General features: G+C 36.0%; 1 protein-coding gene across 2 annotated transcripts; it reads right to left on the minus strand.

The window, feature by feature from the left end:
• Nucleotides 1-752: 752 nt before the first annotated feature.
• On the minus strand, nucleotides 753-13690 carry LOC106079053 (uncharacterized). 2 transcript variants are annotated; one of them, XM_056008857.1, is made up of 6 exons: nucleotides 13047-13690; nucleotides 10248-10356; nucleotides 8079-8330; nucleotides 6892-6945; nucleotides 2686-2832; nucleotides 753-1891 (listed from the first exon to the last, which is right to left on the minus strand). In XM_056008857.1, exons 2-6 carry the CDS (start codon nucleotides 10327-10329, stop codon nucleotides 1764-1766), a joined length of 663 nt encoding a protein of 220 aa, XP_055864832.1. In that variant the 5' UTR covers nucleotides 10330-10356; nucleotides 13047-13690; the 3' UTR covers nucleotides 753-1763. The 2 variants fall into 2 exon arrangements, with proteins under 2 accessions (XP_055864832.1, XP_055864833.1); XM_056008858.1 differs by lacking the exon at nucleotides 13047-13690 and adding an exon at nucleotides 10540-10682.
• Nucleotides 13691-14050: the final 360 nt, after the last annotated feature.

Genomic DNA, 14050 nt, shown 5'->3' on the forward strand with positions numbered 1-14050 from the left:
AATTGTATTTTTTTAAAGCATCTATGCATTTTCATTACATTCATAAAAACCTTTTCTTCAGTGTGGAAGCCTATAGCGTTCTTCTTGGTACTCAGCTGGCAAATAGGGGGACGAAAATTTTGTTACCGGAGTGTCAACAGTAAAGTTTGAGAAACACTGAGCTAAAGCCATATTTCTGGGTTTCCCACATACTTCAATTTTGGAAGGGGAGGAAGAGGATTGTCAAGTGTCGCATTTCTTAGTAGGTGCTGAGAAGTATTCGACTAGATCTAAACTCTAGTCTAGACTATTAGCTTGATAAAGGCCTCGAAATTTTATCTAAAAACTTTGGTGCAAAATAAGATTACGCAAGTATATTTCTCCTAAAGCTTGAAGGGAAAAAAAAAAACTAGGCGTGAGTCCGATACAATGTGAAACAATCTTTTACCGTTTCTTTTACTTGACGGACCCAGTTATGCTTGCCAAGCGGTCTGAAAGGCAACGTCATCAGCAGGAACAGCTTTGATAGGATATTGGCAGGAATTAGGAAATAAAAGAGTCATTTCAGAAATTTCATGTGAAGTAAATGTTTGAGCATCCAGCAAACTAGCTACGTATATAGACATCGTCTTTATAATTTAGAAGTAGAAGACTATTTTAATGCTTTACTAATTGGCCTTTACTTTCTTTGATGCTGTGAGAAGCCAATAACGAAAGTGTAACTTTATAAAATGTTACATTTTACCAAAAAAATATTAAAACGCAACCCAGGCTTAACACAAAAATGTAATTTAATCATCAACAATTTTAGTTAATCTCATTGAGGCAAAGTGATTGACAAATAAATATAAATACACAAATCTATGTTACACAACAAAAATGTAGAAATATTAACATTAAGGCAAAATATAGCGCAAAAGGATGTAAGGTTGGCCATTTCCATTTCTGTATGAATTCTATGAATGTAGCATTAGGAAATGAATGGTTGCAATGTTAATTTACTAACGCAATCAAATTTTAGACAAAAAAAATGTTACAATTGTGTGCATGTGAGATTCGTTTTTTTCATGCTAATCAATATCTACAACAGTATTACATTCTTGTTTTAAGTTGATACTTTTAGGCTCTTTTTTTTCGTATTATTAACAATTCTTGTTTTTTGTTGAAATCTTGATCAGTCGAGTATTTGTTTTTCTATAATAAATATCTTTGCTCCCAGTGTGTCCCTCATAACTGTTATTTCAAGAATGCCGTTCATTCAAAGGTAAGTTATTGACTATATTGGAAGCTAGTCTTGCCACATTTTGTTTTGGAAACAATTACTACTTTGTGAGTTTTGTGAAATACAAATATCATCTTCGTATTCAATAAAACATATATGTTACAAAAGAACGGGACATTTTTCTTTGATACTTGTAATTTGATAGGCAAGATAGGCAAGAGTGAGTAGCATTACTTTTAAAAAACTTGTTTATGAAAAAAAAACATTAAAATAAACTAGTTCGGTTATGAAAGAAAAATGAATATTTCTTTCCATTTTCAATCACACGGCTTTCACCATTAGGTTTAGTGTCTCTTTGTGGGCAAGAGGACTGAGGTCAGAGGTCAAGAGAGGTTACCACTGTTACAGTGATTGTCTCTATTATGTATTTATCCTTGTTTTGTTTTTTCTCCCAAACATTTTAGTTTGACATTTATTCATGGTCAGGGTTTGCGTCCTGAAGACACTTTGACCCATGCCTTTTATTAGTGTTGAAACGACAGTATCGTCTGTTGGATGGCTTTCACGTCCCACATTGAGCGTAGGTGCTGCTGGTGGCCACTGACGTTAGGTCCGAGTATCGGATAGTTCCATCCTCGTTGTACTCACTTCTGCGACTGAACTGTCTCCTGGTTAACCTTGGGGGCAAACCTTCAAAAGAGAAACAGTGGCCATCACAGAGAGAGCATGTTATTTTACATGTAGTCTTGATGCAGTAGGAAAAGGTCGACGTTAAAAGCAATCAAAATATACAAAATACTTTAAACAAAAAACATAGCTTATACAAAGTAAAAAGCACAAATTTACTGCAACATCTCAATGCTGCAATTAGATGTGTTTCCCTTTTTCTATCTAAAACAAATTTAATTCAATTACCACTAATTAAATAATTATTTGGTTAATTTTATAAATTTTGATCGATTCATGTGTTGGCATCGATTATGAAAAATTGTGCAAAGTTTTAACTTAGACTGAGAAAGAGAAGTTGGTGGAATAAGGTGTACTAGATTTGTACCAAACTACCAGAGAGAGTTGATATAAGTTTTGTACGAAAAGACACACAAAAAGAATTTTTCTAAAATGCTTAAAAACAAAAAAAAAAGTTTAGGTATTTATATTATCTATATCAGTGTCGCATAACGTTTTGAAGACCTGGGGGCTATTTATATTGTCCACATTGTCCATGTTACAAGTCACAACAAAATGTCGAATCCAAGGAATTAAGTTTGAGCGGCTTCTACCTGCTTTTTTTGGCACAAGTTTTCATAGACCAGACAGCACCGCGTCTCCTGCCGGATATGACGGAGACCAATCACCCTGACCTGTGACGTGGCATGGAGCTATTGGTCTAAACCACTCACAGGTTGTCACATCGCAATCGCAGGCCAGCGGTGAGGTCTACTATAACGATACAATATATATGTAACAGTGAATGGCGTACTTACTTTCTCTTGCTAAAGTTCTGTGTCTTAAACTGCTGTGACTTCTGCCGAATAACGAATAGCACAGTAGTGACAGAAACGTGATGGTGGAACAGCAGAGGACAACGGATACAATACACATGGCCATAAATCTATGGTACCACTGGTCATCTAAAGAAGGAAAAAAGTGCATGTAAAGAACGCCAATGAAATATGTATTTATTCAGCAGTTAAAAATCTTAATTAAAATACTTAAGGGCCTCTAGAAATGAATTCATGCACTCGAGTGAAAACAGCGAATTTACGTTTCGCAAGATGCTCACTAGAGAGCTGCATGTAAATAAAGAACTATTAGAGGCCAAATAATATCATAGGGCTTATTAAATATTTCAAAATAAGCCTTGAAAAGCAGAAGACTAGTCAGAGAGTGTAAATCAGATATTTGTTAAGGCGAAAAGTTGGGGTCGGGGGGAAGTGATAATTGAATGGGCCAGGTCAAAGTTATTAGTAAAAAAAAAGGGAGAGGGGGGTCGAAGACAAAGTATACAATATATAGCCTGGGAACATAACAACAGACATAGCTGGTGGGTAATGCTAGTTTCTAATAGTCTGCAACCCCAATAACAACCCATGCTACTTAATTTATCACAGGGGAGAAAAGGTTTACAGATACATCTACATAAAGGGGCATGGGCGTAGCCAGGATTGGGGGGAGGGGGGTTTCTCTCCAAATGAAATCCCACCCACCGAAATTTAGTGACTGATTTTTTTGCTTTGATTCTGTTTATTTAAGTTGAAATTTTAATACTAAACAATCACTTGCCCCAGCGCAGCCAAGGGGGGTTTGAGTTAAAAAAAAAACGACAAACCCCCATCTTCTATAAAACAAAACTATATAAAAAAAAAGAATGCAGACATCAAGACCCAAATTCCAAGAGCATAGCTAAGGAAGATTTTGATTTTAAAACCCCCCCTCTGAAATATACGATAAAACCGCCTCTTCAGTATAAGACTATCCATACATAAGTCACCAGATTATATGAGCGTAGCCAAGAAGAGTTTTGTGTTTAAAACCCTCTTCCAGCGGGGTTTAGAACTAAAAACCACCTCTTCAATATAAAAAAGCAAATGACACATTCAAAATGCTATGATCACAGCCAAAGGGGGTTTTGAGTTTAAACCCCCCTCCAGCGGGTTTCGAGTATCTACATAAGGTTTTTGAAATAAAACTTTTAAATAACAGGAGATACCTGAGAATATGCATTTTGTTGGCTTTCAATGCCGTAAAAAGTGCTTGGCGGCGGGCTCCGTCCCGCGCTGGGGTAGCTCGCAGCGCTCGTAATAAAGATTAATTATGTGCACACACACATATAATTTTTTTTTTTTGCTGCGGGGGGGGGGGGGATTTTTTCTCCCACGAAAAAAAAATCTGGCTACGCCCATGTGAAGGGGAGACAAACCGAGATAAACACAAACCTGTAATAGCTTTAAACCAGTGTTTCTCAAACTTTTTTGTCTGCCGGCACAGTAAAAAAATTACAAAATTACGCGGCACACCACGAAGAGCAACAGTTGTTTTATAATAAAAAGAAAAAAGATTTTACTTGTTTTTAAGTATTACATTTAATGTGAAGAGTGTGCCTGTTTTTGAGAGCAAATGCGATCTAATTGAGGCTCCAAAGTCGACAAACAAACTCACATTACATCGTCTATTGTAAGAAGTCTCTCTCTTTTCTTAGACTTGATTTCAGTCAGTGCTGAAAATCCAAACTCACAAAACCATGAAGATGGAAGATGGAAGAATTATTTTGATTGCTTTTAAACTGATTGCAGTATATAACTTGTTGACTGAAATCCAAAACTTATCCAGGCTTTTCTCGGCAAAACTTGACTTAAGAACTGCATCGTTTTTTTAAATCAATGAGCTGCTCTGCTTCTTCAGTTGTCAGATTTGTAGCTTCATTGTTTCCAAATGGAGAGCTGACCCATTCATATTCATGACTTCAAACTGTTGGAAAATAATGCTGCAATGCTGACTGCAGGTGTGTCAAAGTGTACAGAATTTCGGAGGTGATTTCTTTATTTGAAACACATTCATTGTAAGTAGGAAACAGTCGAAGACTTCTTTCGAGATCTTACTTTGATACAAATTTTTCACTAAATGACTTCAGTTTTGAGGATGCAGTGATGATGGTTTTCGATGGTCCTTTAAGACTTAAATTCAATGAATTTAATTTGTGAAATAAATCAGAGAGAAATGTCACCTTATCCACCAGATCTCGTCATGAATAGAAAATTCAAAGTCTTTTTTTTTCTGAATCTGAATCCATTGCTTCACAAAGCTCTGAGAAAAGTCGGGATGCAAGCGGTCGAGATTTGATAAAGTTAACAACTTCTTGGTCCAGAATAGATCTCTTCACTTGATCCAGAATAGACATCAAATCTTTCGGCAAAGACTTAAAGGCAAGAGCTTCTCTGTGGATCATGCAGTGTACAACTAATACTTTGGATTTCCTTGACGCCCAAGAGTGACGAATCCCTTTCTATTTCCCCGCATGGAAGACAGCCATCGGCGCAAACGCTGACACAGATTTTCCACTGTTGTTTAAATAGCAAAATGTTTTCGTTCACACTTTGAAAATATATTCGCCTTTGGTCCTAGTTGGTAAGTCTTTGAAAAATAAGAATTCGTTGACACATTTTTCATCCTTTATGAACCCAATAAAAGCTAGCAGCTGGGCTTTGCCGCTAACGTCAGTGGATTCATCAACTTGAAGAGACCCTGACGATAAGTCTTCAATTCTGCGCGAGATAGAATCATTTTTTAACTTTTTCGGCGGCATCGGGTCCAAGGATAGTTTCATCAACTATTGCTAAAGCTGGTGCAATGACTGATTCAGCCACTGTGTGTGCTTTCTAATAACTGAGCAACCTTATAACTTGCAATCAATCCCTTTTCTGGCAGCTTTAGTTAGATCGTAAGTTTCTTAGCTTGTTTATTTTGTTGAGCCCTGATGTTTTCGATGTATTCCTTCGGTTGCGCTTTTACAGCTGGATGTTTTGTTTCCAAGTGTCTCTTCAATTTGCTTGGAACAAGCGCCTCATTCGACAGAGTTGCATTGCAAATTAGACAGAATGGCAATGGAGCATCTTCAGGTCCAGAAGATATGAAACCATATCCGATGTAATCTTCTTTGTACCTTCGTTTGGTTCCTTGCTTTTCATTTAACACTTTCGCAGTTTCATTCTTGCTAACGTATTTCTCCATGGATAACAATAAATAACGCTTAGTGATAACTTGTTATTATTAGCATACACCTAAACAATTTACATGAAACACATCGTTCTTATTATTGTTACCAATTCAAGAACTGCTGTGCGTCTGCTAAGGCGCCTACATTTGAGTCATTATAATAATATATATATATAGTGGACAATTCCATAACCTGAAGAGATCCCTTTCCGTCACTATGGAGCGACCCACTACTATTACTGGTCGTTGCAAGTGGGGATGTCATCGTAACATAAAATAAACATTTAATAGTAGGCAGTCCTGTGTAACGTTACACATGTGGCGTTCTGAAAACTCCCGCAGCACATCCGCAAATCTTCGGCGGCACACTAGTGTGCCGCGGCACATAGTTTGAGAAACACTGCAGTTTAAACATACAGAAAAAGCTCAAATGACGAGTGGGGTCATCTAAAATTAACTTATGGCTCTGGGATAATTTAGTGTTTTTTTTAATAATATATAATAAATGACGGTGCGTATAATGTCAGATTAATAAGATAAGAGTACGGTAAATAATAGCTTTGATCACAAATTAATTAAGTTAAAAAAAAACACTATTTTACTAAAAGAAATTCTATTCGACTTTTTTTTTCTTTTACGTTTCATAGCATACTTATTATTTAACAAATTGTTACAAATAAGTTCAATGTCTGACCGGGGGGGGGGGGTCTGACTCAGGAACTTGAAAAGAACAAAAGGACAGAGCTTATTCAGTGGTGTAGGAAATGATTTTGATCAGAATGTCTATCCCGCTAAATTCTGCTTGGGAAATTTATGGCAATAACGGGAAGGATAATCTCCCCTCGCTTTTTCCCATGTTCCTCAGACACCTATACACACACACTCATTTAAACACACACACAAAGCAAAAAACAAACAAATAAAAAAACAGAAACAAACAAGCGCAGAAATCGTCACAAGTTTCCAGCTCAACTGACCTTTCTGTTTGTCTGACCCCAATTCACCTTCAGTGACAGGCCTCTGGAAATGAGCTGAAACAACAAATTGTCAACTAAGGATGATACATTTTCTTGTAAAATATAAAGTTAAACTCATTGAACACACACACACACACTCTAGGCCTGCGAATGTTTCTCATAACTAGCTATCACATTTGTTGTGGTCAATACATGTGTGCACTTTGGACATCAAGATAGTCCCGAGTTTGAAATTCGAGCTTATTGCATCCCCCATACCTCCGTACTGCAAAATTGATTTTAGAGAAACTATTTTTATTTTGAATGAAGCAGTTGACTTATATTGGCCCAGTCTCAAATGTCTAACAAAAATCCTCTTACTTTCTGCTCAACTGAGCTTTAAAATAAGCAAAATATTACCAAAAAAGGAAAGCAAAGCTTATAGAGAATGAAGGGAGAGCAGATTTCAATGGCTGCCATATCTCTCATCTCTATATTGCACGTTTTTTCATGTCTTTTACTAAAAAAAAAAAACAATACCACTGGTTGATTAATTGATTGGTTCTTTTTTTTTCAAGACGTGTTGTCATCAACAATGAATAATTGAGCGAAATTTCAACTTGATCCGAGAATGGAAAATGGAAGAAAAACAGACAGATATACAGACAGATATACAGACAGATATACAGACAAATATACAGACAGATATACAGACAGATGGAGTAAGTCAATATAAGCTTTGTAAAAAAATATGACAATCACACACATAAGTGTAGAAACAAGAAGATAAACCAATAAAAAAAAATAGATAGATGTAGATTGAATGAAAGAATACCGATACCGATGAAGTTTTTATAATAAACTTTATAGAATCCTAAATGCTGCTGGTAAAATCATTGGCAAAAAACAAACCCCATTTGGGCAGTTGTTTGAGACAAACATCTATAAAAAAGCTAACAAGATCCTCGAAATAAAGAATCACCCTTTGGGTCAGCAGTCTGTGATTTTACATCACAAAAGAGATACAAGACACCGATAGCTGGTGTGAATGTACACTTTGGTTTCTTATAGTTATAATGTTTTTTGTTTGGTGTAATGCATACATTATAAGACAAATTTCCGTACGGACAATAAAGATTATTATTATTATTATTATTATTATTTTATACTTGTTTTCTTTAATAATGTTCGGTCAATGATTCACCTACCCAGATCGTTGACAGTAAATCTAGCTTGGCAAGCCAGGCTACACGTGACGTCTTTCATTTTGCTGACATTATGGAGGCCAACAGTCTGACACCAATGCAACAGGTCTTGCTCGGCAGGAAAACAGGACTCGCATGCGCCTTCAAAACAGAACTGGTCGCCTCGACAGCAAGTGCCGTAAGGCAGGCATTTGAATGGTCGATCGTTTTCGCATTTGGCGGCGGTCACATCTTCCAGAGATGGCAGTGCTTGTGCTGAAAGGTAAAACAGAACTTTAAAGACATAGAAGACTTCAACACAAACGTAGTGCTAGTTAAAATAATTTCTAAAATCCTCGAATTGTGGCTAACTTTGCTATTGTAACATCAAAAAAAATACAACAGTGTGGCATATTGGTAAATGCGATATGTAACATCTCAAGAAGACCCTAATCCTGACAAAAGCTGAGTTGTGCTAAGCGCAAGCACTGAAACCTCTCCCAAATCTTCTCATTCTTAGGTCTACAAAAGGAAATCATAGCGCTCTAAAAATGCTTAAGCATGAAAGTTAATTACGCCCTATGCATTTCAAAAGTCAATCTAGTCATGACTTAAACTCTGCTAAGTCGTTGGTTTTCCTGGCTCATTCAGGCAACCCATTCCATTCTCTAATGACACTAGGGAAGAAGAAGCACTCGTATGAATTAGTTCATTAACAGATTCTTATAATGATAATTATGACAAGACAGTGTTTTTTTTTTGTCTTCGCTCATAAAAAGAAAACCGAAGAAAAAATACATTTATTTGGCTTTAGAGTTAGTGTTATTATTTACCAAATAGACACAGTAAATTTGAATAGACTAAAGAATGAAGCTTTAAAAAGTTTGCCTTTCGTTTGTGTCTTTTAAACAAGGTACACATAAGGACGATATGTCCTTTTGCCAAACCCACAATAGTAGCCGATAGATGGCCAATGAGATATTGTAAGCTGGTACCGACTCAAGTGTATCTGATAATTCAAGTTCAAGTGTTTATGGAATGCCAAGCATTTCTTTGGGAATTTCCCACTTCTCACGGACTTTCTCCTTTATTCTAATACAAGATAAACCATTCGTAGCTTTAGGCACGCAGGGCCAAAGAATGTCACTATCAGTTTGACCGACGGACTTTCCCGGTAAGTGTTTAGAGCCGAACTGAAAGTGCTGTGTCATGGGGATACATCGCACCCATCCTATACAACTAATAATATAAAGTCGCAGATTACAAACAAATGCGTGTTTATGGATCAAAGAGGTACTCAATTTAAAAACAAGCAAGATATAATTTATTTTGAAAAAAAAAACTAAGCTTATTAAAGCATTTGCTGTATGTAAAAAGTTAAAAAGGGCACAGCCCAAAAAATAGCATACAGCCTATCAAATATTTCAAAATAAGAGAAGCAAAAGACAAGAATAGTTATGTCTAAATTTTTAAAAAATGTGAAGTTTCCCTCTTAGACCATGCGGTCTATAGGGGCAGATGATGTAAGGGTCACCTGTTTCTGTGATCCACAGTTAACGAGATTGTTATTTGACCGAACTACGATCATCTGCGTTTTCAACAAATACGTTTAGATAGCCACTAGAGCTGTGCACCGTAAAGATCCTGAAATTAACAATCCCAGTCTTCACCAGGATTCGACTCGTTACCCTCCGGTTCGAAAGCCAAGCGCTTTATCACTCTGCCACCGCGCATCCATATTTCTAAATACTATAGGATTTATTTACCTTTTTCAGTGATTACAGTGAGTGAATGTGTTAAGTTTGAACAACTTGATCCGGGAACGTGAAGTTGGAAAAACAACGTGTACAAACATCGTACCAGACAGTGAGTTGATAGAAGCTTGGTAAAAAAATATAATTTTGAAGTGGTAGCTCTAGTCTACAACGCTGCGATAAGAGGGGGGCAATATGGGTAGCAATGTGTGTTACCAGAGTATGACTATTCAAACGTAGATATAACGGAAATGTTAATGAAAATCTTGTTCACTTTAAAAACGTTTCACTATATTGGCTCTTAGTATAATCCCTTTTTTTAAATAGTAATGCTATAAAATAGCAACAGAGAGGATTCCATTGTTTGATCCGACGGTGGCCAGGGTAGGGAGTAAATGTGTATCCTAACCAAACATGATCTTATAGTATCGTAACTTACCTCTAGAAACTAAAACAAGATGAAACAGTGTATACGTGACTATCTGGCTCGGACTGTCTTTTGTAAAGATGGACTTTGGCATAGTGAGAGGCTGTCAGATTCTAAAGGTCTATAAAAGAAATAGTTTACATTTTGTTAAAAGAGACATTAAAATAAAAGGCACACACGGACTTACATTTACTTACTATATGTATATAATAAGTAATAAATACATGTTAGAAATGGTTCCTAACGTAGCTAAGTCAAGACTTATAATTCGTAAAATTAAAGTTACTATAATGTAACTCATTACTTTGCATTGTAAATTTGATTTCCTTTTCAAAGTGGGTCCCAAAATGTTCATTATGAATCATATTTTAATGCCTATATGCGAGAAACTACTAGTACCAATGTTCCCTAGTAAACAGTTGACAGCCTAGTAAACAGTTGACAGCCTAGTAAACAGTTGACAGCCTAGTAAACAGTTGACAGCCTAGTAAACAGTTGACAGCCTAGTAAACAGTTGACAGCCTATTCCCAAGCACTCTTATCCTAGGCCTAAAATGGGTCAGGGAGGGCTCTGCGGGCTCATTTTCTCGTGGTTTGACAACCATAATAGTCAATTAATGATTTTATCTAAAGTAACCTAAACATTTAATCACATTTTAATGCTGATAAAAAAGTAAGATATATCAATCTTTAGTAATGGTAAATAAAATAGTTGAAAAAATCAAAGTTTAATACTTGGCAAAACTAAAAAAAAACAACTTTAGAAATTAATGTTTAATACTAGTACTTCCATTACGAAATAACAGAGTGGTAGAGTCCCTAATGTCCGTAAGTTTTATCTCAACATTGTAAACCAACATTGTGTACCAAGGCTCAGATAGGATAACGTGTTTAATGTATGTACCATCCAAGATAAAGACGTCAGTGGACATATCGTCATATTTTCTAAGTTCACCTTGTTACTTGTGTTTCAACTGCGCCACACGTCAATAAATGTTTGGGTTTGTTTCTTTTTACACGCTTTCAAAAGTTGCTGTTTTTTTTTTCTTTTCCTAAATGTTTTGAGTCATTCGACTCTGCCGTTTAAAAAAAAAGTGTTCTTTAATCAGTGTTGACACTGACGTGCCTGTCAGTTAGCGTTTATTGACATAAATATGACATCATTTAAGGACGCCACTAACAGTGACGTCTTCAAAGGCTGGAGAAGCATTGAATCAGATCACAACTAATTAAAAACAGTCAAGTAGTTGACAAGTACTATCTCACGTACTCTAATGGAGGTCAATCAGCTGACTCATAGGAAGTTCTGACTTAAGAAAAATGTGTTTCTAATTCACTCATGCACTGTTTCTTAATGTAGCGATTTTTTAATGCGAATTTTATTTCCCTCTTTTAAATCCTTAGCCAAAGTTTGTTATACATTCAGTCATGGTGGAACCTGTCAGTTATCGTACACAATATAAATATATATTGCTTAGCTATCCTTCATGTTTCAGTATGTAAAGACAAGAAAATTTACGCATCAGCTTAACTCTGCTAGAAATAACAAATACGTAGGATTGCTCCAGAAGTGATTACAACAGAAGCCTCAATCCGTCAGTCGGATGACAGCAAGAAGACATTCCTGTAGACATTCCTGTAGACATTCCTGTAGACATTCCTGTAGACATTCCTGTAGACATTCCTGTAGACATTCCTGTAGACATTCCTGTAGACATTCCTGTAGACATTCCTGTACACATCTTCTGGCTAATACCTGGGATCGAATTAGGACACAACCTTCAAACTGGCATACAATGCAAAACATGAATCTTAAAGTAATGACGTGTTGGTTGTGGCAAAAGTGCAAATCATACACTGCAGAGGCCAGAGAAGCCTAAAAATGTCCAAACTTTAACTCTTGACAACTCTATAAGGGAACTGATCACAATCCTCTCCATCAATCTGTCGAGGGCTTGGGATGCCCGGAACATTGGCAACTTTAACTTTATTTCAAGATTTTTAGATATTTGTCTTTAAAAATTTGAATTACAATTGACTTTCCTCTATGTATGATAAACAATTTGACATTTATGATTTACTACAGTTATTATCTGGTGAACTGCACAACATTCAGTCGGAAGTCTTCGTCACATTGATTTGTGTTTTGTTGTCTTCTGTATTATGTATAACAATGTGTTCATGTGTGAGTATGAGGTACCTGATACCAAGCAGTACTCTTGAGTTAAATTCTTATTTAAGCATCCAACTTTCGCAACTATATTGCATTATGTAATCTTATTTGGAAAGAATAGTTTCCACTTTACTTTAAAGATAATGTTACTCTACTAGAGCAGTGTTTCACAAACTTTTTTCCTTGACGAAACACTTCGCACTTTTTAAAGAATTTAGCGGAAAACTTTGTTTATTATTTTGATAGATTAATTCACGTGGTGGCGTACTAGTTAATTAGTTTGTAGCACACCTATTCAGGCCTAGCAAAACACTAAGGTTTGGGAAACACTGTACTAGAGTTTCCAGAACTTACAAAATGCAAGGCTCAAACGGGATTTTAAAAATTATGCAAACTATTTTTAATGATGTTCTAGATAAGAAGCATAAAAACTCGACACGCCTTATTTATTGTGATCTGATATTTTTGACTACATTATTTACAACCTGTAATTATGATCAATAGCTTGTAACGCGTAGTTTGACAAGTTATTATTAAAAATTTATTTCGACAATCTTTAAAACTGTAGAAAATAAAAAATGATAAAACTGAACAATATACTTTATAGTGCAGACATATTAAAATGATAGGCTACTTACATCTCCAGTTATGAACACTTGTAATCCAGTAAAATAATGAACACAGCTGGCTTACATTTAGCCCAAAATACTTCGTGACCTAAAATTCACATGAGGTTGAAATATGATTCAATCTTTAGTGTGTGAAACATTTTATAGCCTTCATTCATTCATACAATTTACGTCATAATACTGCGCAAGAATATAGAACGAGGAGTGCCCTTTATTTCTATTTACTCCAAGGTTCAGTTGATTTTTGTAGTTGAATAAATCCACTTATGGTTGAAATTTGTAGAGGTCAAAGTTCATGTCAACCAATTAGGGCAACCGCACCTTAGATCTTCAGTTTGATATTTCTTCCGCTTTGTGTATCATATTATATAATCTAGAAGAATGGTGTGAGTATTGTAAATAGATCTGTCTCTGTTCGTCTAAGGTTATGGACATAGTGGATGAATAGGTCTACTAACAATTCGTTCACACTTTATCTCGGCTCAATAAAATATAGGCCTACACAGAAAATACATTAGATTGTATGATGTGTAAATCTCCCATTTTCCAATCAGTTGAATAAATCGTGTATTTCATGTTCAAATCGCCGCTCTAGTAATACTAAACAGTGTCTCACAAAAGCTAAGTTTTACACACAGGAAAAAAAATCTATCGGGAATTCCCATCGCCACTGACGTGACACTAACCACACGTTGGTCACATGATCAAATAAATGCTATATGTAACCTACCGAAATAGGTGTAGCAAGACGGTCATTGGGGCTGGGCAGATTGGGGGGGGGGGAGGAGGTTTAGCAATTTTCTTCCTTATCGTTAAACATGGACTAAAAGAGAAGATTGAAAGAAAGCGACGAAGATGATTTTCTTATATAACAGCCCCCCCCCCCCGCTCTCACCAGTTAAATTCTTCCCTTTACGCCAATCCTATGTAGGGCTAAATTCTTTCACTGTAACAATGTTCTCCTACTAGACGACGAATAACATTTTTCCCCCAACGTATTGATTAGGTCGTAA

Source organism: Biomphalaria glabrata, chromosome 13, assembly GCF_947242115.1.
Source record: "Biomphalaria glabrata chromosome 13, xgBioGlab47.1, whole genome shotgun sequence".
NCBI classification, from domain to species: Eukaryota; Metazoa; Mollusca; class Gastropoda; family Planorbidae; genus Biomphalaria; species Biomphalaria glabrata.